Raw genomic sequence first — 23,903 nt, 5'->3', positions numbered from 1 at the left:
GATCCAAACACAGAAGGAAATAATGATGCTTGTGTTAGGCCAGTGCCTTAAGCCAGGATCACTTCAGAAGCAGGTACATTTTACAGGAAGTGAGTATTGTCTAAAAGTTCCTTTCCTTGACTACACAGACATGTCCGACCACTTGTAAATATTTGAGTTTAGGAAGTAAAAATAATTTAATTGGGGACCTTTGTTTATTCCTGTTTAGGTAACATAAAATCATTAGGCTCAAGATCACTATAGAGTCAGTCAGACAGGAGAGGAATACCTTAGCACAAACCATGCAAGCATCAGGAGGTAAAATAAATCTTTGCATAATAGGATGCAAGAACCAACTTCTGAGGACTTAAGTAGTTTTCTTTCCCAATTCACTTAACACACACCTGAGCCTGGCATCTCATAGCTGCCATGTTTTCAGTGTTACTGACTGGGAGTTGAAGCACAGTTTTCTCATGTTTCCATTTCAGTCTAATTTAGAAGTTGCAGATGCCAGTTTATGAACAATGACAGAACAATGCTTTGATGTGGCATAAAACCCTTAGGTGGGTATTTCAGACATGAAAAATTGACTTCCAGTATTGGAATTTCTTTTATCTGCAGAAGAATGGGGTGGGGAAGGAGCATGATTTATCTCTAATATCTTGATATTAGAGGTGCTTTTCAGGTTTAGTAACATTTTGCTGACGTGGAAGCATTTGTTAAAATCTTGTGTCAGATATGGGGGAGGAAAATACACTGAAGTGTGAGGGAACCTGGAATCACAGAATGGTTTGGCTTAGAGGGGACTTTAAAGACCATTTTTCCCACCCTTCTGCCATCAGCAGGGACATCTTCCATTAGACCAGGTTGCTCAAAGTCTCATCCAGCCTGGTCTTGAACAATTCCAGGGATGGGGCATCCACAGCTTTCCTGGGCAACCAGTACAATTCCTCACCATCCTCCCAGTCAAGAATTTCTTCCTAATTTCTAATGTAAATCTGCCCTTTGTCAGGTTGAAGCCATTTCCCCTTGTCCTATCACTGCATGCCCTTATCAGAGGTCCCTCTGCAGTTCTTGTTTAGCCCCTTTATACACTGGAAGGTGCTCTAAGGTCTCCTCAGAGTCTTCTCCAAGCTGAACAACTCAACTCTTTCAGCCTGTCTCCATGGCAGAGGTGCTGCTCCAGCTCTCAAATCATCCTTGTGGCCTCCTCTGGCCTTGGTCCAACAGGTTCATGAAGCTGCTTCAGAAATGCTCATAGGGTAGAATCTTCTGATACAAATACATTATCAGTGTAGACAAAGTACAACCTGCAGCCTTGGGCACTTGAGCAACTGGGATGTGTTTCCAGATTTAACACTTCCATTAACATGTCTTGTACAAAAAAAAGCACTTTTTTTCAAAGGTCTGGTCAGCAACCTTACAGTCTGTGTTAAGCATATGGAATCCTACTTGGAAGGGCAGGGAGAAGCACCTGAAAGAGAATCTCACTACATGTGGGCTGCTGCTAATGCAGGCAAGAGTTTTACTGAATTTTGTACAATCTGATTTTCCTTTTGTGAACCAGGAGACTTGTGTGGCTGGATGGTGTCATTTTCAAGAGATCTTGAACCAGAAAGCTGATCCCTGTGGGATGTTATTGCAGAGCTGTTTCACAGATCAGCAGAGGGGACTAATAACTGATCAGTGCTTCAGAAACTTGAGCTGGTTAACAGAACTATTCAAAGTATCCTATAATTTTACTTTTAATTTTTCATGATGCTGTCTTCTGCTTCTGTCAGTAGTTAAATATATGATGATATTTTTTTTTTAGTTTTGAGAGCTCTGCTTGTTAAATGTTAATTGATATGATAATTGTTATCAACATGAACATAGTATTTACTGAGTTAGTCACCTGTAGAGGATTAGTCATCTGTACTGTTCAACACTGCTGAATTTTAATGAGCATTTGCATAGAAATCAGATCTGAATGCACTTTATTCAGACCTATGCAGTTTTTTTCATATTCTATTAGAACCTACTAGTCAGCTTGCTATTTAGATTGCCACAAAATATAATATAAGCTGTCAGTTAAGCAGATATTAAATCAATTAATTTTTTTACAGGATAATAAGCCTAATAGATAAAATGGGGGAAAATATACATTACTGTAATAGCAGTAAATTCTAAAATTCTTTAGAAAACGACAACTGGAGGGAGTTGTAAAAATGCAGAGTTATATTGAATTGAATTGAATGTTAACAGGAATCTGTCTCAGAGTATGAGGAACCAGGGCTGCAGTGCCTGTCTGGCAAGCTTTTTTACTGTCATTAGCTGCAATGACTTATTAAAGTTTGTTACCAGACATCAAAGTAGTTTGTCAGAAATGCAGCAGGGTTTGCCAAGGTTGCATTGTTGAGTTGCAAATTGCAAAGTTGAGTTGCAGCTTGCTTGAGCATTGTGGGATCTTCTGCTGCCCTGCAGTATAGCATAGAGTGCATTTGTGCCTCTCTCAGTGCTGTCCTACAAGCTGTCAGAACATTAAAACTGGTCTGCCAGGGTCTGTTTAGGCACTTGGATGGATGAAGTAATTTATGAGAGTTTCAAAAATGACTCTTGTTTGCACCCACACAGCAGTGCCCTTTTTTTTACATATGCTTATATCTTTCTGTGCAAGTTGTAGGAGTTAACATGCACTTCAACAAGTGTAGGTTCATTATTAAAAATTTTAAAAGTTTGATTTTTGTGTTAACTGCTGTGGCATGTGGGAAATAACACACCTTCCCATATTCCTTAGTTCTATGCATCTTAAACTACAGTTTCAGAAGATAGATTTATAGTTGTTTATTTAAATATGGCTTGTATAGTTTTTAAACAAGTGATACTTCTGGGAGTTTCCTTTCAGTGTCCAAAGCTGTGCTATCCAGAACATGAAAAGGAGAAAAAGGAAGTTGAAATGTTTAAGCAAGTTATGTACAAAACTAGATAGTATTAAACAGCTTATGCTGACCTTTTTCAAAGTCTCCAAGGGGAAAGATGGCAATCTTTTAAGGGAAAGGTTTTTCCTCTATCACTGACAGTTCTTGAGTTTACTCCTACATACAGTTTAGAGTATGTACTGACCAACTGAAAAAAAAAAATTTTTTTTAAAACCTCAATATGGAGGTGGTTGAGAAATGGAAAATACTGAGAGAAACTTTGAGGAGGTGGATAAGTTAATATTCAGAACTGATGCTATGTAGCATTCTTTTAAGTAGCCACATAGTATTTTCTAAGTAGGCTTTTGTTGCCCTGTTCTGTACAGATGCTGAAATCTGAGACAGAGATGAAGTGAGTGTGAAACCCCATTTAAACCAAATTTGGCACAAATCTCTCTCTTTGAGGCAGGGGAGTTAATGGAGACAAAACAGATGGTAGGATTCACAGTGTATTCTTCCTTGTCATCTTTTTTATTTCTTTAGTTGTGGCCACTGAGCTTGTGTTTTACCCTCCTGTTAAAATTCTTGAATGAACTTCATGGATTAAATTCTGGCTTTGCTGAGGTTGGTGCTGAAATTTGCATTGATATAGATTGTGTGGGAAGTAGAAGGGGAGGGACAGCAGCTTAAAAATACATTACAAAATTACTGTGTGCTTTTTTAGCTTTCTCTGTTGTGCCCTTCTATTTTTATTTAGTGGGTGTTGAAAGCAAGTGATACTTTAATGCACAGTTGATTTGAGCATGAAATGTTCTTGATAGCTGCATTCTTGCTGGAAGGAGCAGGACAATGACCTGTGCTTGGTGACATCCATGTGTTTCACATTCCAAAACCTGGTCTTAAACTTTATGATTGGAATCTATTTATAGAAACTCCCCAAGTACAGTATTGACCATGCTTTCAGTAAATTTATTGGAATTTTTTACATCATTTAAAGTATTATGTAGATAGGATTTAAATGAAAGTACAGTACCTTATCATACTGCTGCAATTTTTATAGCCCTTAAAAGGCAGAAGTATGTGGGACATTTTTCATCCTTCTCTCTGTTTCTGCTAGAGGGTTGTTTGGTACCACTGCATTCCAGAGCAAACACTTTTTTTTTTTTCCCTGTATTACTCATGGTGATTCTTTCATAATGTTAAAAAAACCCTAAAAATCACTTAAGCAGTAAGCAATTAGCATTTCCTGCTTGAGCTCAGATCATACATGAAGTGTTTATGTCTGAACTGTCTGTATCTTGAAGGGATGTTTTCTTCTACATCTCACCATTTCTCTTTCTAATCTGGTCTCATTCTGTCATTGAGGCTGTGGCTGTCACTGTCCTGTGGAAGGAATTTTCCTGGGTAATAGCTGAAAATAAAAGAGCTGCTTTTGCTATCACCAGACTTTAATTTGGAATCATTTCCCTGGACAAAGCAAAGCTAGAATTCTTCCAAAGATATGTTGTGTATGTTATATGACTTCATGATGTAGCAATGTGGATTTGCTTTGAATGCAAAAGGCCTGCTCATCTCTTTAGCAGTTTCCTGTGCAAAGTACAAGCTCAAAGATTTCCTATTTGGCTTTGCCATTATACAAGTTTAGTTCCACAGAAAATCATGGTAAGAGACATCACTGACACAAAACTGCATTGGCTTTATTTTCTTGTTGAACTGCATCCTAAATTACTTGTAGGATTTAGCCATTATTTTTTATTTTAGATTCCTGGAATTTCAAACTGGATCCTAAATTACTTGTAAATAGCCATTATTTTTTTATTTTTGATTCTTGGAATTTCAAAGAAAAAGTAACTTCATTAAAGAGAGAGGTGAAGTAAAGTGAAGGTTTTATTCCTGTGTAAGAACTGTTTTAGGTGAAAAAGTCTTTAGAGAAATAAGAAATTAGGAAGTTACAGGTCAGGATTGCACTGAAGCAGGATCTTACCCAGTCTTACTTTGAGTTTATGAGTATTGCTGAATAGTAATAGTAACAAAATTAATTAGTATTTTGCATGTTCATTAGATAAACAACTTAAGAAATGAGGTACTTATGTCAATATTTTGGTACAAACATGCCTGTGACATACAGAGGCTGAAGTCTTGATGTAAGGATATAATGGGAGTAGTGACTGAATATTCAACAGTAATCTAACTCAATTTAGTTTGACAGACTATTTTTCCAAGTTGTACTTCTCCATGTCTTGACAAAATGCATAGTGACAGTGATTACTTTCTGCAGTAAAAAAGAAGCAGTTGGATTAGCTGAGTTGCCATCCTAGCTGGTGTCAAACTTGGAATTGTTTTGAAGTCCATGACTAGAAGCTGCCTTCTGTAAAAAAAGTATTGTATTTGTACATGGAGTGATGGATCTCATTCTCTTTGTTCCCCAGTCTATAGTCTGATTCTATTAATTAAATCTATGTTCACAATAAGGAAGCTTAAACTACAAATCAGATTTCTAAAGAATCCCTGGCATATTAGTTCTTAATTTCAGATGCAGAACTGCTGAAAATACACTTCTTAGCAAGTCTTAGAGAGGCTTTGCCAGGCATGCTGGGGTCAAGAGACACATTTTTTAGCTGTTACCATTTGAGGCTGGAAGTGCTTTTGAATATGGAATGCAGGTGTTGGAAGTAGAGGGAGACTGTGGTGCTGAGGTACCCTCAAGTGTGTGTGCTTGCTGTGCTTCATTAGGAATGAGTAAAACACATAACCAGACTTAGCTCCTTCTGTAGTTACAATGATGTATCCCAACACTAAATAATCCAAGTTATTCTTTCATGTTTGCAAATACTATCTCTTCTGCTTGGGATTTTTAGAAATATTTAATTTACTGCCATTACAGTTAAAAGGCCTAAGTTAGAAAACTGGGAAAGAAATAAAAAAGTACTTCATTACAGTCATAATTTTATGCTCCCTATTATCTCCACTGTATGAAACCCCCTTGGTATCTAAATCCAAGGATTTCCCTTAATGAGAGGGAAGGTATGTTAACTAAGGAGGAAAATTCCAGAAGCATTTTGTTTCATAAAGGGTCATACCATTTGTGTGATGCAACGCTATGTGAAAGAGTGCCAGGTAGCAAAAAAAAAAAAGGAAGAAAATTGATTTTTAGTCATCCAAAAAGCAAAAAGTCCAGGCTTCACTGATAAAGCATTCCTTTGGAGCTTTGCTGTTTGTGTCTCACTGACAAACACTGATTCTCTATTCTTCTGTCACATTTGCATTTAATTTGCTGAACTTCCACTGACTGAAGAGCAGGTGAGATGTGCATTCACTGTGCATGTGCCTGTCTGTGAGCTGCAGGGTGTGTTGTGTAGCCTCTTTTGCTCCTTGAATTTGCAGAGGATGATTATACCAACAGACTTCTTCCTTGGTTCTTTTTATTTCTTCAAAGATAAAATTAGTAGACAGGAATAATATTTTCAGACTTTGGTCTATTTAGAAAATGTCAGTGGTGCCAGCCACAAAATGTAACTTTGATTCCCAGGCTTTTATTTCCCAGACTGGAAGAAAGCATGCAGTCCCAGATAGAGAGGCTGAAAGTGTGGGTAGTCCTGGGAATGGAATCCCTTCAAACAGACACTGCTCATGCCTGGTGCCAAACAAAGTAATTTCTGTGCATCAGATTGACTCACCAGTGATGGTCAGCAGTGTTCTGTGTTTGAAGATGTGCCTGTGTACAGACAGCACTGTGAGTTCTTAACACAGGCACAGCACAGCAGATTGAGGAGCTGCAGCACTGAACAGTGACTGAGGCATCATCTCCTGGGGAATGTTTGTGCACTCAGAGCTGTGGGTCACTCGTAGTGAATGTTTGTAGCACAAGGATCTCCCATTTGCAAGCCATACCTCACTTGGATACAGGCACAGCACTGATAAGAAAGCACATGCCCTAATAAGGAGAAACTACTCTGCATTTTTAAAACAGCTCAAGATGAGTTGGAATGTGGTGCTTAATTGAATAAATGTAAGAGAATTGCTTTTTTCTCTTATGTTATTTTATAATAAATTCTTTAGAAATAAATAATTTCTATTCATGGATGATAAGGAGTTATTATAATGATGGCATTACCATAATTTTAGCATTCTGGCTCTCCCTGGCCCCATTCTCCTCTGAGAACTGTACAAGGATAACAGTGGTGATGTCCTCAAACTGTTCTGTCATGAAAGAAAAAGTTTTTCTGCCTTTTGTGTCAGAACAAAAAGTATTAAACCATGAGAGGCTATTGTGTGATATAATACCTTAGCTGTGTAGCATTAGTTTTATTTTTCTAGGTTTGTGTAATTTTTTTTAATCAAAGCTCTAACATATTTTTCACAATATCCCAAAGAGCCTGTGCTGTTTCCATGCTTGCATCCATTCTCTTTGTTCTAACAGCCATTCAGTAGAAAATACTTCTGTTAAAATTTATGACAGTTATGGAGCTCTTACTTATTCTTATAGTTGAAGAAGAGATCTTCTCTCTATCAATCTTATATATCCAGTAAAATTTGAATTTAATATTGATACATTTTTCTCAGATTTCATTTGTCTTGCTGGGTGAAGAATTAGAGTAAGGAGTCTTTTCAATTTTTCAACATCTAGCTGTCACAGGAGAGTTTTCAGTCTGGTGTTAGAGAACTGGATAGATGAATGGAACAGATTTTTCAACAGCACTCAGTTCAAGTCTTACTCCTTCAATTAATTGGTGGAAAAAGTGAATAGTAAATAATTAACAGAACTTTCTGAGATAACTCAGAATGAATTGCATAGCATAGCAAGATAAAAAAGCTCACTTTCTGAATAGACCAGTGATTTTAACAGTTTTTATTCTGTGGTACTTAGAATAGTAACATCTGAATGTGCAAGATATGCATAATGGAAATAGAAAATCCTGAATCTGAGCAGTTCCTGTATAGGAAGGAGTGAAATGATTTCATAATCACTTTTCTCAATATAAATCTCTTAGAAATGACATCTAATCAAAAACTGATGGGCACAGGGAGGTGTTGTTTTTGTTTTTTATACTGGAGTGTTTTTGGCATTGTTGGAACTTTGGTGGCATTTCTGGTAATTTATAAAATGTGTGTTTTGCAACTCAATTTGCAAACCTTTTTTGATCCAGAAAAAGCTTTTAGGCACTTTGCAAGTTTGACTTTTGTTTTTAAAGCTCTAGTTTATGTAAAAACATGGAGCCACAGGGAGGTGCAGAAAAGAGTCACCAAAGTTACTTTGATAGCAGTCTTGGGAAATTGTATATTTATGCAAGGAACAGAAAATGCTGAAGAAAAACTCTGCTAAAATCATACCAGCAGTGTTCTGAAGAGAGCTCACAGTTTAAAGAAATGAATTCTGGAGAAAGAAGAAAGCCTTTTTTCCTCTCTTGTGGTTTGTAGTGTAGAAAAGATTTAGAATTAGAAGAAGAACGGCAGAATCTCAGCTGGAGGAATGGTGGTAATTTCATTTTTTGGACTGACTTGTCAGATTTAAAAATGCTTGCAGGCATTTTGCATTACATTGCTTTTATTTTGAAACTCCAAGCTATTTTGGCTGAGTGGGGGATTATCCATGAGATTGTTTTCAGGAACAGCTCTGAGATGCACAGTGCTTTACAGGTTCATGTGAATACAAAGCAATTGGAAGGTATTTTTCTGTTGAGTGACTGATGGTCATTCCAATACCTAATATGTTTATTTAGAAAAAATGTGTTGATGTTGTCTCTAACTACATGAGACAGTGTTAAAAAGATAATACTTCATTTTAATGCAGTTTTTGAATGTCAACTTTCTGTTCCTTAAGATATTCAGGACAGACTAAGATAAGTAAATTTCTTTTGGTTTTGGGTTGTTGGGAGTTTTTTCATTGTCTTCCACAACCTGCCTTGATGCATTTCTTACTGCTGTACTGTGATTACATTTAAAGCTGTAGAGGACAAATATATTCTTCAATTTCCACTTGTATAATTTTCTTTGTGAAGTCTTATCTGGGCAAGATTTGTGTCGTTATTTATGGGTTTGGATTGCTGAATAGTAGTTTTATACTTCAAGTTGAAAAAAAAATAGATGCTTGACACATGCTTGAACACTTCTTGATCAGAAGGTCACTGTTCCACAGGTCTGCATCTTGCATTTGTGACACCACATTTACATGTGCTGAGGGAGAGCAACTTGGAAATTGGGTGGTTACTTAGGGGGAAATTGGGAAATGCCCAGGTCACATTTACTGTTTGAATAAACTGCAGTTGGTGCTCTCCAGGGCAAGCATCATTTACCCTTAGCTTAAAACATGATGTCCTTTGTGTATAATTGTACATGATACACATGATGTCATTTATGTATTATGTACAATGGTACTGCCACAGTTATTTCTTTCAAAACTTGTTAACAACTCCCTGAGGTTTTTTGGGAGTATCTTATTTTGTCACTAATTGTACCCCCCAAAACCATACTGTCTTGTTTGGTACTTGTTTGGCTGGTATGAATCAAAAATAGCATGTGAAACAGAATAGTAGAATGTTGCAAAAAATAAATCTCACTTGAAACATTGCCTTTATCAGGTAGGGATATTTAAACCACAATGTTTAAACCCCTGGGAATAAAATAGCAAGAAGAAAAGAAGAAAAAAGTAGCAAGTTTTGGTAGATGAAAAACATTCTCTCTCTCTCTCTTGCTCTGTAATTTTGGTTGTGTTTTACTTTTTTCCCCTATGGGGAAGATGAGTAGGGGGACGGGGGGACAATGGGGTTGGTTTGATAATTTTTTTGTGTTATAAAACATTTCCAAAGTGATTTTTTTTTTAAATCTGGTTTTCTGTGTCCCTTTCTAAAAGTTTCAGGGATGCAGGAAGATGATGTGTTATGGATAGCAATGGCAGGCATTCACCAGATATGGGCACTGATGTTGGAAGGGGGAAAACTACCAAAGGGAAGGTAAGCAACTGTACTAAGAGAAATGTGAAAATGCTGCTTGTCTTGATAAACAGCTTTCAAATCTCAAAGAGAGAGATAATCAAATTAAACTGAAATTAATTTAGTTTAAAGGCTTATGTGCTTCAAAGTCTGCCTCCTTTTCCCACATCTGTTAAATGAAATGAAAGATGCTACTTCAGCTATACAGCTATGACTTGGTAAGGTCCATTCATGTAATTGAATGTTATTTTTCCTTGCATTTGCTGAGTTACCTAGTAATGAATGATGTGCTGAGGTGATAAAAAAGCCCAAAGGCATTGAATAATTCCTCACTGCTGCATTACAGCTGGTTTATAACTCACAAGTGCCTGTTCTGTAGCTTCTGTTTATGCATCTTCTCTGAGCTGTTTCAAACTCCTGACTGAAACCGGGTGCTCTTTGCCTGTAGTGACTTGAAGAAAGGAGTCTGCCTTCGCTTTGCTGGCAGTGGGAACGAGGAGAACAGGAACAATGCCTACCCCCACAAGGCAGGCTTTGCCCAGCCCTCGGGGCTCTGCCTGGCCCCAGAGGAGCCCTGGAGCTGCCTGTTCGTGGCCGACAGCGAGAGCAGCACCGTGAGAACCGTCTCGCTCAGGGATGGGGCGGTGAAGCACCTTGTAGGAGGAGAGAGAGACCCATTGGTAATCACCTCAAACTTCCCCACACTGCCCTACTAATATTCCTCAAGCCTGACCTGGAGGAACCACTTTTGGGGTGAGAGGGTAAATCAGTTTCCGTGGCCATCAATTTCTTAACTTCACTGCTTGGAATGCAAATGTGTGGCAGTTGTGATGCTCAGGTTGTAGTGCAGACTGTTGCTCCTTAGATAAGAAATTACTTCACTTATTCTTAAAACAGCCAATTTGATTCAGCATTGTGTGGTCATTAAATCAGCTGGATTCATATTTGTAACTTAGATGTGAGAGTTTGCATTTCTGTGGTTAGCACCCACACTTCCAGGTTTCAGTATCTTTGTTTTGAAATTGTCTTCATTTTTTTTTTAATTCAATAAATTTCCATTTAATTGCAGTCATTTAAATTCATGTCCACATTGAATAATCAAATCTATTAATTAAATAACATATTTTTTCAGAATTTGTTTGCTTTTGGTGATGTGGATGGAGCAGGCATAAATGCAAAGCTGCAGCATCCCTTGGGAGTAACATGGGACAAGAAAAGACAGCTGCTTTATGTGGCAGATTCCTATAACCACAAGGTAAGTGTGTAGTAACTTGTTATATACAGACTTGGAAATTTTTATTACTACAAAGAATTATTTTAGTAACATAGACAGATTTTACTTGGTCCAGTTAAGCTGAGGAAATGAATTACACAAGTTCCTTTGTGGGTTCTCTTTCTTTCCTTCCTTCCTTCCTTCCCTTCTGGGTCCTTCTCTTTACCATTGTTCTGCTGTCACATTCTTCTGTGCTGATATGATGGTCTCTTGAGGAAGGTGAATTTAAAGTTACAGTTCAGACTAAAGACTTTTGCGTGCCTTCCCAAAGATGCTGAACTTCAATAAAAGAGCCTAGAAGGGCTTATTTGGGAATACTGCAGGTTTGATAAAACTGAGAGGACAAGAGGACTTGTTTTTCCCTTAAAAAAACCACCTAAGTTGTGACAAGTATTGTGGGTTACCTCCATGGAGCTCTGGCTTCAGAGACATTGTTTTGCATGATTGTTCTTATGTGATGTTATGTAAGCATCCCTGTCTAGAAGGGTTTTAACTGTACACTGACTACATGCATTAAAAGAGAAGTAACCTGTTTCATTTGAAGAGTAAGGTGTATAATACTATATGCTTATGGAAATTTTAAGGCAAGTGATGGGGTTTTTTTCAGATCTTGTATTAAACATTATAAAATTTTAAAAAACCCCATCTATTTGTAGAAGAAAAATAATCTAGAAGTTAGCCTGCTAATTTTGTTATGCTCTCACTGTTTTACAAATGTTTCTAGAAGGGCAGCAAACATTACAAAAACAAGTGATCCAGAATACTTTTATAGCTGAAGGTTAGGAACATGCAAAATCATGGAAGGGGACCCTGAATGAAGACCAAAGGAAGAAGTGAAGTCCATGAGGGAGTAGGGAGAGGAAAAGATGGGACATGTCACTTGTAAAAGAGTGATAACACAGCATCTAGGATGGACACCTGGTAGCTGAGGCACTCCAAAAGCAGTGCTGGCTGCTGGAAATGTGGGACATGAGATAATCCAGAACATCTGAATCCTGCTGGGTTTTCTCAGAAAAGCTCTTTGTGTTTTGTTGATCTTAGATTAAGGTTGTGGATCCCAAGATGAAGAACTGTGCTACCCTGGCAGGCACAGGAGAAGCAGGCAATGTTGTTGGCTCCAGCTTTACCCAGTCAGCTTTCAATGAACCTGGAGGTTTGTGTGTGGAACAAAATGGCCGCCTCCTGTATGTTGCAGACACAAATAATCATCAGATCAAAGTGCTGGATTTGGAAACAAAAATTCTTTCCATGGCAAGTAATACTTACTAAACAGACTGATAGTGGTGTTTCTTGTTATAAATTACTATTTCAGACTTCAGCAAGTGTGATAAAAATGCGACAACTAACTTTGGGTAGAGTAGCTGTATCTACAGGATGTTTTGTGATGATCAAGGAAATTAGCATTGCCTGTTAGCACAGTTGTTGAAAACCTCAGTCTGCAGAAAGACAACTTTTGCATTAAAACAGAAAGTGGCAACCCTCTAGAAAAGGTTAATACAGAAACATCAGTCATTAAAATGTACCACCCATTTTTTCAGCATGGAGGGCATTTCATGAGCATTTTGTAAAAAAGGAAGTGAAATCAATTACCAAGCCATGAAATTACACTAAAAGAAACAATTTTGGGAAGTCAGTGATTTAAAGCAAGATGTATAAAGGGCTTTCAAGTTGTCAAATCAAAACCACTGTCAAAATTGAATACAGCTTTATTTGATTGTAAACAAACAAATCTGTGCTCATGTCCACCTTACAGTGCCACTGTATCTTAATGATTTTTTGAAATTAATATATACATATATTTATGACATAATGATCCTAATGTTTCCTTATATGTTTCTTAATAATACAGTCTCCAATGTGTGTTTAAATTGTCATATCATGTAACATGTTGGTGGCTTTTCTGGGAAGTTCTCTTCTGTTTTACTGTGCAATGTGCATTAGTTAAAATCCTGGATTTTATTATTGAAGGGTGCAGTTTATTACCAGAATTAGGAGGAAATACATTTACAGTTTATCTAAAGCAAAAAGGTAATCCAGCTGTAAAAAAATTAAATTAAGGGATACTATAAAGTAGTTGTGGTTTTTATGACTTTAATAGTAAATATTGCTTTTATTTGGATTAATAAGGGTTTTTTTCATCTAAAGACAACATTTTGTTCTTTTTTCTATTTTGTCATAGTACTGTTGCACACTCAAAGTTTTAGGTCAATAGCCATGGTGTTACTTTGAAACTGTGATTGTGTTGTGAAAGCCCATTTGTTTTCAGTATAATAAAAATAAAAAGAAGTATTTTGTTTGATTTCTACTGATAGTTGCCTATCCTGAAGCCAGAAGCATGTGATGTTCCAGATAACCTGCCTGTGCAAAAGGATAAAATAAACCTGCCAAGACTGCCTAAATCTGCACCAAATATTGAACTTCCTTCCCTGACTGTAGCTCCTGGCCAGACAGTTCAGTTTTTATTAAAGTTGACTCTGCCTCTGGATTCCAAACTGAATGAGGAAGCTCCCAGTGCCTGGTTTATCACAGCAGAAGGTAAAGTCCTGGTTAGGGTGGGAAGTGGGATGGGTTAGGATGGGAAGTGTCAGCACATCCTGCAGTGCAGGGGAGCTCAGTGTGATGAGTCAAGACATCCCTCCCCATCCTGTGTTCCTGTTTGACCTTGTGATGCAATAAGTGATATTTAGAGTTGATGCATTTAACAGCTGGAGTGCAAAGACTGAAAGAAGCCAAACACCTGGTAGAGTGCTTTTTGCTTGGATTAATACATGCTGCATTATTTTGTGGCTCAGTGCAATGAGTTAGGTGTGTGTAGTGTACAGTGGTTTTTAGTTCACATACTCTCAGATATTTAAACAAAATGAAAATCAAGTTTCATTCTAACAATCTGCCTGAGCATTGCTAAATTGCACCAACCCAGCTATAAGACCAACACTGCTGTTTGGAAATGCCATCATTTTACCTGCAGTTTAATGCATTTATGGCAGATATCTTACCTGGTTTATTAGATCTCTGATACAATTGTATGGTAGCCATTAATTAAAGAATTTTTGCTTATGCATATCAGAATAAATTGTAATATCCTTTAAAGAGTGTATAGGAGAAACTGCAATTACATTGTTTTTAAATAAGATGTACTGTATATATATATATACACCTATAGTGCTGATGCAGAGCCATGGATCTCTCCATCTTTAAATGACTGATAAAGCATTTGTAAATTACTTTAATTACTTTCCTTTTTTTTTTTTTTTTAATTCACAACTGGAATAATTAGAAAGGAAATTTCCTGTAATGTTTCATGTGGAAAGTCCTTGTTGTCCTATAGATAGAATTAGTGTTTTCTGCAGCTTTCAGACATGGTGCTAAATACCCTAATGATAAAATCTGTTCTTCCTTTGCAGATAACACCTGGTTGCTGCAAGGACAGTGTCTGACAGGAGAAATAAAGGATGTTTCCTGTCAAACTGTCATTCCCTTCCAGTTGCCTGGGAGCTGTGTGTCAGCTGAAGCCACCCTGGCCATCAAAGTGTGCCTCTACTACTGCAGCAAAGGTAGCAGTGCCTGTATGATGGCAGGAGTGTCCTTCAGCCAGCCCTTGCAGCTCACTGGCAGTGACCAAGGCAGCTCAGCCCAAGTGGAACTGATTCACACCTTTGTAACCAACTAACACAAAGCCAGCTGGTTTCACACTTTATTTTGCTATCCATTTCTGTGGGAGAAAGTACAGATAGATAACTTGGCTCTGTTTTTTTCCTGGAGCTTATGACAAAGCTAAGAAATAATTTGCTTGGTAAAATGAAGTAGTTTTTCCTACAGCTTAACAGGAAAATTTATCATCACAACCTCATTTCTTTACATTACAGTAGCAGCAATAACTTTGTAATACTGTGGACTCTTTTGCCAATTGTGAGCATACTGGATGTCTGCCGGTCTTAAGAAATGAGCAACAATTTTTAGAGTCCATTTGAAAGAGCTGGTGTTACTTTGTGATGTTACTGTAAGATCTTTGCACTGTAAATTGTGTTAGAGTAGATCATTTTGGACTAACACTTCAAAATTTCTTTTATGCCCTAATTGCATTTAATAGAATGTCAAAAGGAAGATTCTTTTTCCAGTCTATCAAAGAAGTATCTTGCTTATTCTTCTGTAATGACACTTGTGACATGTGTATTTTGAAAATACACCTTAAACTAGGTGCAGCTCTAGTTTTATGCAAACTGAGCATTTTGCTTTAACTCAACATCACAGCCTTACATGAGGAACGAAGGTTCATGGGGAATTTTCTGTGCAAGGAAACCTTCAAGCTCCTGCAGAAGAATTTCATGCTGATTTTTAACAAAGAGTGTGCCTCTCTGCAATGTGCATATGTATATAAAATAACCTCCACAAAGCCATGCTGGAGCTTTTCTGATACATACCAATTTACATTTTATAGAAAGGGGTAGGTAATGGTTGAATATCTACACTGCAGAAATTAAATGTCATCCATTTCAAGCAGAGTGATTCACTCCCATTTTTATGATTTCTCTGCAAAGACTATTCTGAAGACTTCTATGTTGCAGAGATGTAATATTATGAAGAATATTGCACTCTTGAAGTCTGATTCAGAGTCTTTTGAAGTCACTGTTAGTCCTGGGATTTGTTATAGTGGCCACTGAACCAGAATTGCATACTTGATAATGGATTATTTACATTCATGTTTAGAGCTTCTGATCTTTTGCTAGAACACTGGTAACCTAATCTTTGAGTAAGATGCTTAAAAACTCTATTGCAAAACTCTGCCCTTGGTGGTTAAATGTTTTGCAAATAAAATTCCCTCAACTTGCCATAATAAGAAGGGGCAGGGTGATAGTGGTGGTGTAAGTTTATTACTTGAACTGGAAGAGTTTCTATCATGCCTAAGTGGTAAGTGGGTTAGGCCCTGTGCTCTGTTCATAATAATCAATTCTGAGAAGATGATTTTGTTTTAAGTTGAAAGGTAGTACTGTCACACATATTATAAAGTGCAGTAGTGAAAGAATTTTTTATGTAGTCTTTTCTAAAACAGTTACTCCTGACACCTGTCAGTAAATCCCCACTATCAGTTGTTGTTGCTTTTTCTTACTTAAAGGCTGACTGAAATGTTGGTCATGAACCCAGAGGCTTTTGTTTTAAGGGAGTGGTGTGGTTCTTCCTTCCATTGAAATGCCAGTCTGTCTGAGAGTTCTTTGTGGCACCAGAAATGGTTGTTATCTCACCTGTCAGCAAAGCAAGGGCTGAAGTGTTATTATTCTTATGTTTGGTTTTTAAGGAACTTTCCTAATTCACTGTTTCAGCTCCTTTGGGTAAGCCTCTCCATTCTCACATGCCATTTTGAAGAGTGAAAAAGCTTTGCTACTTTGTTCACAGATGGCAAATGCTGTTGGAAGGATGAAGATAAAGAAACTGATTTGGGCATTTATTATTTTTTACACTTTAGAAAAACTCAGTCTTTCACAATTCCTTGTTTGTCTGTTTACCTTTGGATAGTAGCCAGGAAACCTTCAGTCAGCTTCTAGATAGCCTGCAAATTTTCTGTTGCTCTCTGAAAAAAACAAGCATTAGTTTCAGAAGTTCAGAATAATGAACCAAACTGTCACAGTTACCCTGAACATGGAATTCATCAGATGGATCCTTTGTCTTTCACTTTGTCCCATCATAGTCTCTTATTTTGTCCCATCACAGAATGGTTTGGGTTGGAAGGGGACTGAGAGATCTTGTTCCACCCCCTGCCATGGACAGGGACACCTTCCACTAGAGCAGGTTCCTCAGAGCTGCACCCAGCCTGATTGTGAACACTTCCAGGGATCTGGGCAGCCTGTGCCAGTGTCTGACCACCCTCACAGTCAAGAATTCCTTCCCAATATTCAGTCCAAATCTGCCTTTTTCAGTTTGAATTCATTCCCCAATCCTATCCCTACATGCCCTTGTCAAAAGTCTCTGTCCAGCTCTTGTAGCTCCTTCAGGTATTGGAAGGTGCTAGGAGGTCTCTCCAGTCTTCTCCAGGCTGAACAACCCCAGCTGAAATTTTCAGCTAGAATGACATTATATTTTACTATTTCAATTAGATCACTTTATCAAATTCTGCCTGTACTCCAATATTGTAAAAAAGAAAATCAAAAATCTGACACTTTCAATTAATGTATTGCTGTAGGAGAAAGACTGTATTCTCACTTTATTTATCTATAGTGTATAATTTCTAATAGCAATATTGTAGTTATATTTTCTATCTAAATGTTCTCTCCTTGCTCAGTGTTTGTGTTCACTGTGATTGGCCTTTAATCCTACAGTCAAACATAAAGTTTTGTTTGTCCAAGGGATAAGGATGCACATTCCCAGAGTCACTTCTTCTGTTTCACTTGTAGTGTACAGATATTCAAATATTCTGTGATTAGAAAAGCACAGATTTTTTTACAGCTTATGATATTTAGGGATACTATTTCCATTTATTCCTCCAGGGTTTACAAAGCTGCTCTTACACTTAATAACAAGTGCCATAAATTTCACCAGACAGGCAAACTGACTAGCATATACAAGCTACAAGAAATTAATTTAAGTACCTGGAAGTATCTTCCAAATATGATGCAGACAAATAGGAAATGTTACTATTCTGTAAAAAAAGAATCAGCTATATTGATGCTACCTCTTTGTATGAGAACTAAGTTTTTTGATGTTCCCTGATATAAAAATTCTAAGCAGATTGGAATTGCTCAGCACTCCCAGATTTGTTTCTCACAGTAAAAGTTTGTAAATCAAGGCCTTTTCCAAACATGACTTTCTGCTGGCTTTACCAGGTTTTGCAGCAGACCTTAAGGAAGCATTAAAAGACTATAGCAAGTCTCTAAAGGGTATGGTCATGGTTGACTTGTATAATGGAAACAAGGTCAGTGGCATTTCCAGTTTTTAGTTGTAGTGTTTGCATTTCTGGGACAGCTTTTGGTTTTGAATGTATGTATTAATAGTTCCATGAGATGTTTTTAGTATAATATTTTTGTGCAGTATAATATTTTTAATAGACTAGAAAAAAAGATGAAGTGGTTTCAAAGAGGGAGGATAATTTGTTTTAATAGCTCTTTCATGTTGTTTGAATTCAGTAATATCTTTGTGTAGTTGAAGGAAGGGTAGGGATGATGACTGTGTAAATCTATTGATGGGCACATATTTTATGCATATATTTTTAGTTGATTTCTTTTTGTCTTAGATTCTTACATCATTTTTAGCTTTTCTATTGGATGCAGTTCTTCACAGTTTGTGTTTGGCCTCTCATATCTTCCACCTGTAGAGCATTATAATGTTTGTACATGCTGTGGTAGTGTGGTACCAAGCAAGAGAAAGTAGTTTTATAGCATCAGGGAAATGCCTTATGAGCTTATCCTGAAAAAAGTGCATATGGCTTCCAGTATATTGAATATATTCTTAATGCACTGATTTTATTTTGGTAGGAAAATATTGTAGCTGAAACCATGGGTAAAACTGTTTAGTTGAGAGAGCATCAAGAAGAATTTATTCCTTACATCTTTTCTCAGAGGAGGGAGAGGATGAAAATGAAGAGACTTTCCTTATAATGTAGGATCATGTCCTTTTTTCCTTTAATTATTGACTATTTATTTTAGCAAAGCTAGAGGCATTATTGACCATGAATTGTCTTGAATTTTATTCCTAACAAGGTTTTCTATGTACATGGAAGCTTTAAATGTCTGACTTTGTAGAGATATGAGTGATGGATCTTGTTTTAAATGGTTTTAGTTTAGCAGAAGATAGAAGAGATTTATGTACATTTTTAAGGTTTGTAATTTTTTAAAGATCACTGACATTAATTGACTTACCTCAGAGACACACTGAGGCTACACTCTCACAATGTGTGAACTCAAAATTAAGTTTTCTTGTTGTAGAATGTGTGAGATGTGCTGTGTTCCCCAGGCTGCACTTGTGCTACCTAAGGAGAATTTTCCACATGCTGCAGCTCATCAGTCACCACCAATAATTCTGCACTGGAATCTGCCAGGTCACTTGCTCATGTAATCAATTAATATTACTGATTTAGGCTAGCAAACATGTAGCACTTAGAATTTATCATTACATTTTTTATTGAATTTGGTTTGTCAAGTATTAAAGGAGTTCTCTGTCCCAAGCAAACAAAGTATAGGAATGGTGACAAAGTAATTGGAGGTAATTTTTGAAAATGTGAGACCTGGATTTTTTTAAATTAAATCACATCATCTGTTTTTGCATTCAACAAGAGGTAATTAATTTAGAAACAATATTCTAATATTCTACAATAGTCTAATATTTCACATTCCATTATGTTCATGTAACCAAATTCAACCACTGTCTTCTAGTAGAAGCAGCAGATCTCTATTTTATAGTTTTGTACTCTTATGGATAAAGTCACTGCTCTCATTTAGGATTAGAATTCATTCCTGTTCAGGACTCACCACACCTATGATTGAGTTTCCAAGTTTATCTCAGTTTCTTTGTCCCCCCATTTTGGGGGATTTGGGTTAGGTTTTTGGGTCTGTCCTTGCCTCCTGTAGTTTCCACAGTGAAATGCAGCCCATATCATGTTATGTGGAGGGATCCAAGTAGGAAGGATAATTCCCTCCACCAGCTCCTTGCCCCTGCCCTGCTTCAGGGATGGGGATGTAAACAGCAGGTAATTTTAAATAGCATTAGAATAAGATGATGTCCTCAGGTCTCAGCTTCATCAAGCTTTGCACTCCTGCAGCTGCTGGCAGAAGTTTTCCCTTTCCCTCTGGCCCTGTCCATTGAGGTGCTGCAGTTGTGTGCAGCTGTCCCAGAGCATCCCATCCCACTTGAGTAGCCTGTGCAGGGATTCTGATGGCTCTTGCTTTCAGGAAACTTTGATTAAATAGAGATTACATATTTTAGTTTAAATATTTTAGTTCTTAAATAATTTGCTGTCCTGTTGCAGGTTATTTAATTATTGTCAGGTAATGCACTCCTGCTGCAGATGAGAAGATGGAAGTTTGGGTGTGAGTTGAGGAATGTTTGTGTAGCTATAATTAAATATTGCTTAGTTTACCTCTTTGGTGGTCCTTTGCTTTCAAGCATACCAGGGAACTCTGTCCAATTGCAGGCTCTAGGACTAAGCAAAAGAATTGCAAGTATTTTTAAGTCTTGCCCAGTTCCTTTGAAACATTGACAATTTTGAGCTAAAGAAATCCTGTTTGAAGAAAACCTGTTCATACATCTGCCTTAACTTAATGCTCTGTACTCAACATGCCTCAGAAGAGAGATATTCCACACTGTATTCTTTCCCATTTTGATTAAGGATTGAGAAATTCAACCCATCTGGCCATTGTCAGACTTCATAGAAAGCAAAACAGCAATCCCCAATTTGATTTTACATCCATCTAAAGAAAAAAAAAAAAAAGAGCCTATTTTCCAAGCTTTTGTTTAAACTGAAATACTGGGTTTGAACCATATGTTCAAGGAATCTGTCCTGAGAGTTGCTTGAATCATATTTCCAAATCTGGGTTCCAGATTTTAAAAATTAATTGATAGTAAAGTGGAGAAACAAATTGCTAAATGTTTTATCTGTTGAATACTTAACTTCATAAGTCTCCAATTTCACTTTTAAAATAGAATTAGAAAAACTAAAATGTTCTCCTCTCTGTCATTACCATTAATTTACCATTAATCATTGTATCATTAAAACCTGTGATGGATCTATGTGATTTTGTAAGAAAATCAATAAAGAAAAAGAAGGTGGTTTTAAAACAGTGACTGGGTGAAATCCAGGTGCTCTAAGGTTAGTGGCAAATACCTTTAGGGCCAGGAGTTTGGCACAATGTGACAGAAATTCTGTGGTTTTATTGCATCTTGATGGCTGAAGGAAAAAATCAGTGCCTTTTGTAACAATACTTGAAAATGTTTCTTTACAGAAATACTGGAGTACTGATTGAAATAAGCTGTTTGACCTTCATGGTTTGCAAGCTTCAGAGGGATTTAATTCTACTAATTCTGAAACTGTGAAGAATTTTCCTTCTCCATCATGTTACTGAATTAATTTGAAATTAAGGTGCTTATTTGTCAAACTCCTTGCAAAATACTTCAAAACGAGGATGTTTCTCCATCTTGTGAGCTTAGTTCTGAAATTATTGTTACCTCTTTTGTACACTCCAGATCAAACATGGCAGGGGGACTTCAAACAGCTTGCTGAAATTGTGATTTGAGTGAGATGGAAGGCAAAATATGCACAGATAAATGGGCAAAGGTGACAATTCTTGGTATTTGAGGGATGGAGAGTTGCTCTTTGTTTTGGAGTTGTTTTCATCTCTTCTACAGATCAGCAAAGATACTTGAAATAGGAGAGGGTTGTGTGTAGGGGCAGTGATGAAGGGTCAGGTTATGTCACTGTGAAAATGTGTAACTTCATTTAGGTTCTGCTGCTGAGTTACCTAAAAATCCCAGCAGTGTAATGCTGGTGAGGGAAGTCACATTTGAGCACTTAACACCTTAATAAATGTCTCCAGGTGGTTTAAGGGGAAAGCCAGGAATTGTATTTTCTTCCTTGAGAATTTCAGTGTTGCTTTGTAGGCATTGGAAAATTTTGTCTGTTCTCTGAGATACTAAACCTTTGTTTCTGCATTACATTTGATGCAAAGCCTTTCACATATCTGAATATTTTTAAAATGTGGTTTACATTGGTTGTTACAAAATATGAGAAGAACTAAAATGAAAGCACTTCATCTACAGCTGATCTAGGTCATGTAAATTCTTCACTGATGGTGTTGCCTAACTGTTCTTAACAATATTCATAGATGATGGTCCTTTCTAAATAAAGGGTAAATGTCATGTAATATTATGAGAACAAATAAATACACTGTAGAAGAAATGTCAGCCTTGGCTATCAAACCAACAGATAAACAGTGATTAAAGAATGTATGCTTTCTCCTGTGCAGCCTCTTTCTCCTTTTAAACCTTTTTCATGAAAAAATAAACATTAAAAAAATTTATGTTTTCTTTCATGCCTGAGTTTTTCTGTCAATCTTTGTGTGAACATAGATCTAGAAGTTATGAAATGTGTCTGCTGTGAGGGGTTGCAGCTTGAATAAAGGGCTTTAATTAAGAAGTTCTGTTTGTTTCCCACTCCCTTTGCCACAGGCTCTGCAGCCGTGGGTGTCAGTCGGCCCTTCAGTCACCAAGGGTCTGTAAAACTGTGAGTTGTGAGGCCACCCCCTCCAGGGCTCTGGGAACGAGAGATCTGCTTTTATTTTCATTTCTGCACGTAAGAGACATTAGAAATGGTGCACTGCATGAGTCACAGGCTGCCTGATTGTGTCCTTCACTGCAGAGATCCCAGAGCAAATTTAGCTACGGGATGAGATCCCTCTGCATGGAGCTCCACTTGACTCAGTGTTTGTTACTGTGGATAGACTGAGCCACACTTTGCAGCGTGTGGGTGCCTGTTTAATTATAATTATGGCTGAACTGTATTTAGCAGCAGCATCTAAAAAGCATAGTTGTTTTACTCAGGTAACAGTTTTGCAGCTTTGACCCAGAACCTGTGAGTAGAGGGCAATATTGCAGGCTGTCATGTGCTCCAGTAGAAGTGAAGGTGGACACCAACATGCCTGCAGAGATGATCTATTATTTGTGCTGCTCATCATGTTTTTATTGATGCAGTGATTTCTCATTAGTGAAAGCATTGTGTGACAAAAATTCTGGAATGTCTACTGTAGGTCAGCCTCATAAACTGTAGTGTAACTATGCTGAATTTGTGTAATTCCCACCACCCCACTAAAGATTATTCCTTGTGTTTATTCATCTATTCAAATATTTAAAATATTTATACACATTGCTTATGAAACTCACTAACTTTCTTTGATTTCCGTGCAGATGCAATATATTCAGCTTAGTGTGATGCAGCAAGTCTAGATTTGACAGACACTCAAATTCTATTGTAATTTCTCTGTTTTACTAAAAAGTTAATCAAAAGCTTCTGCCAAGCTAAACTCAGCAAGTTTAGGTCACAGTCTCTCAGCACACAGGTGACAAAGTCTGTGGCGCACAGTCCTTGTGCCACAGGTCACAAAGCTGAGCCTTGACTGGCTTTCAGTCATCCTCTCTGAAATGACACCTTTACCCCCAAGTTCTGAGTGTTCTCAGAACAGAAATCCTGTGTGAGCCCAGGCCTGCACATCCTAGATGCAAACCAGACTGATGTTTTCTTGGCTAATGGCATTTGTGGGACTGAGCTGGGCTGGTGCATTTTGCCAGAGCCCCAGGAGGCACTGCCTGGTGCAGATTTCTGTGGTCACTGCTCTAGGAAGCTATCAATTAGCTTGTTTCTAAAAGCATGGAAAGGAGCCTTTCATGTTAAAATCACTGACAGGGCCAAGATACTTTCTTGTTATTGCAAGGGATTCTGCCATCTCCTGCCAAGAGCAGTTTATCTGGAGATTGGGTAAACGGGGCTTTAAACAGGGCTCCTGTCCCTGCCCCGTCCTTCCCATCTGAAGTAGTTTCCTGTGGCTGCTCAAACTCAGGACTCTGCTGCCCCATCTGAGTTTTATCTTTTCTGCCTGTCACCCTGGAATTTTGTGCACACATTCCCACCAGGAGCTGGAAACAATACCTGCTGGCTATTTTACACGCCAGGGAGGGTGGCAAAGTTCCACCCTTGCTGTGACTGAGCTTTGCAGAGGTGAGGATTTCAGCCTTTGTGTGTGAAGGAGTAGCTTTCTGAAGTGTTGCTAGAGCAGCACATACTGTTTCTTTTTTTGGAAAAGCATTAGCAAGATATAGCCCTCAGTTAAATCTCTCCATAATTTTACTATC

General features: G+C 37.6%; 1 protein-coding gene across 1 annotated transcript in view; it reads left to right on the top strand.

Annotated features, from left to right (window-relative positions):
• NHLRC2 (NHL repeat containing 2) overlaps positions 1-22,078 on the top strand; it is a 30,781-nt gene extending 8,703 nt beyond the window's left edge. The window contains exons 6-11 of the mRNA XM_063163168.1: positions 9,727-9,826; positions 10,254-10,485; positions 10,938-11,060; positions 12,120-12,329; positions 13,391-13,613; positions 14,483-22,078. Of these exons, the coding sequence (XP_063019238.1) occupies positions 9,727-9,826; positions 10,254-10,485; positions 10,938-11,060; positions 12,120-12,329; positions 13,391-13,613; positions 14,483-14,748 (1,154 nt within the window). The 3' untranslated portion in view covers positions 14,749-22,078. The remainder of the gene's footprint in view (positions 1-9,726; positions 9,827-10,253; positions 10,486-10,937; positions 11,061-12,119; positions 12,330-13,390; positions 13,614-14,482) is intronic.
• The last annotated feature ends 1,825 nt before the right edge of the window (positions 22,079-23,903 follow it).

This window comes from Melospiza melodia, chromosome 9 (assembly GCF_035770615.1).
Source record: "Melospiza melodia melodia isolate bMelMel2 chromosome 9, bMelMel2.pri, whole genome shotgun sequence".
NCBI lineage: Eukaryota > Metazoa > Chordata > Aves > Passeriformes > Passerellidae > Melospiza > Melospiza melodia.
This window is presented reverse-complemented; position numbering and strand designations above follow the sequence as displayed.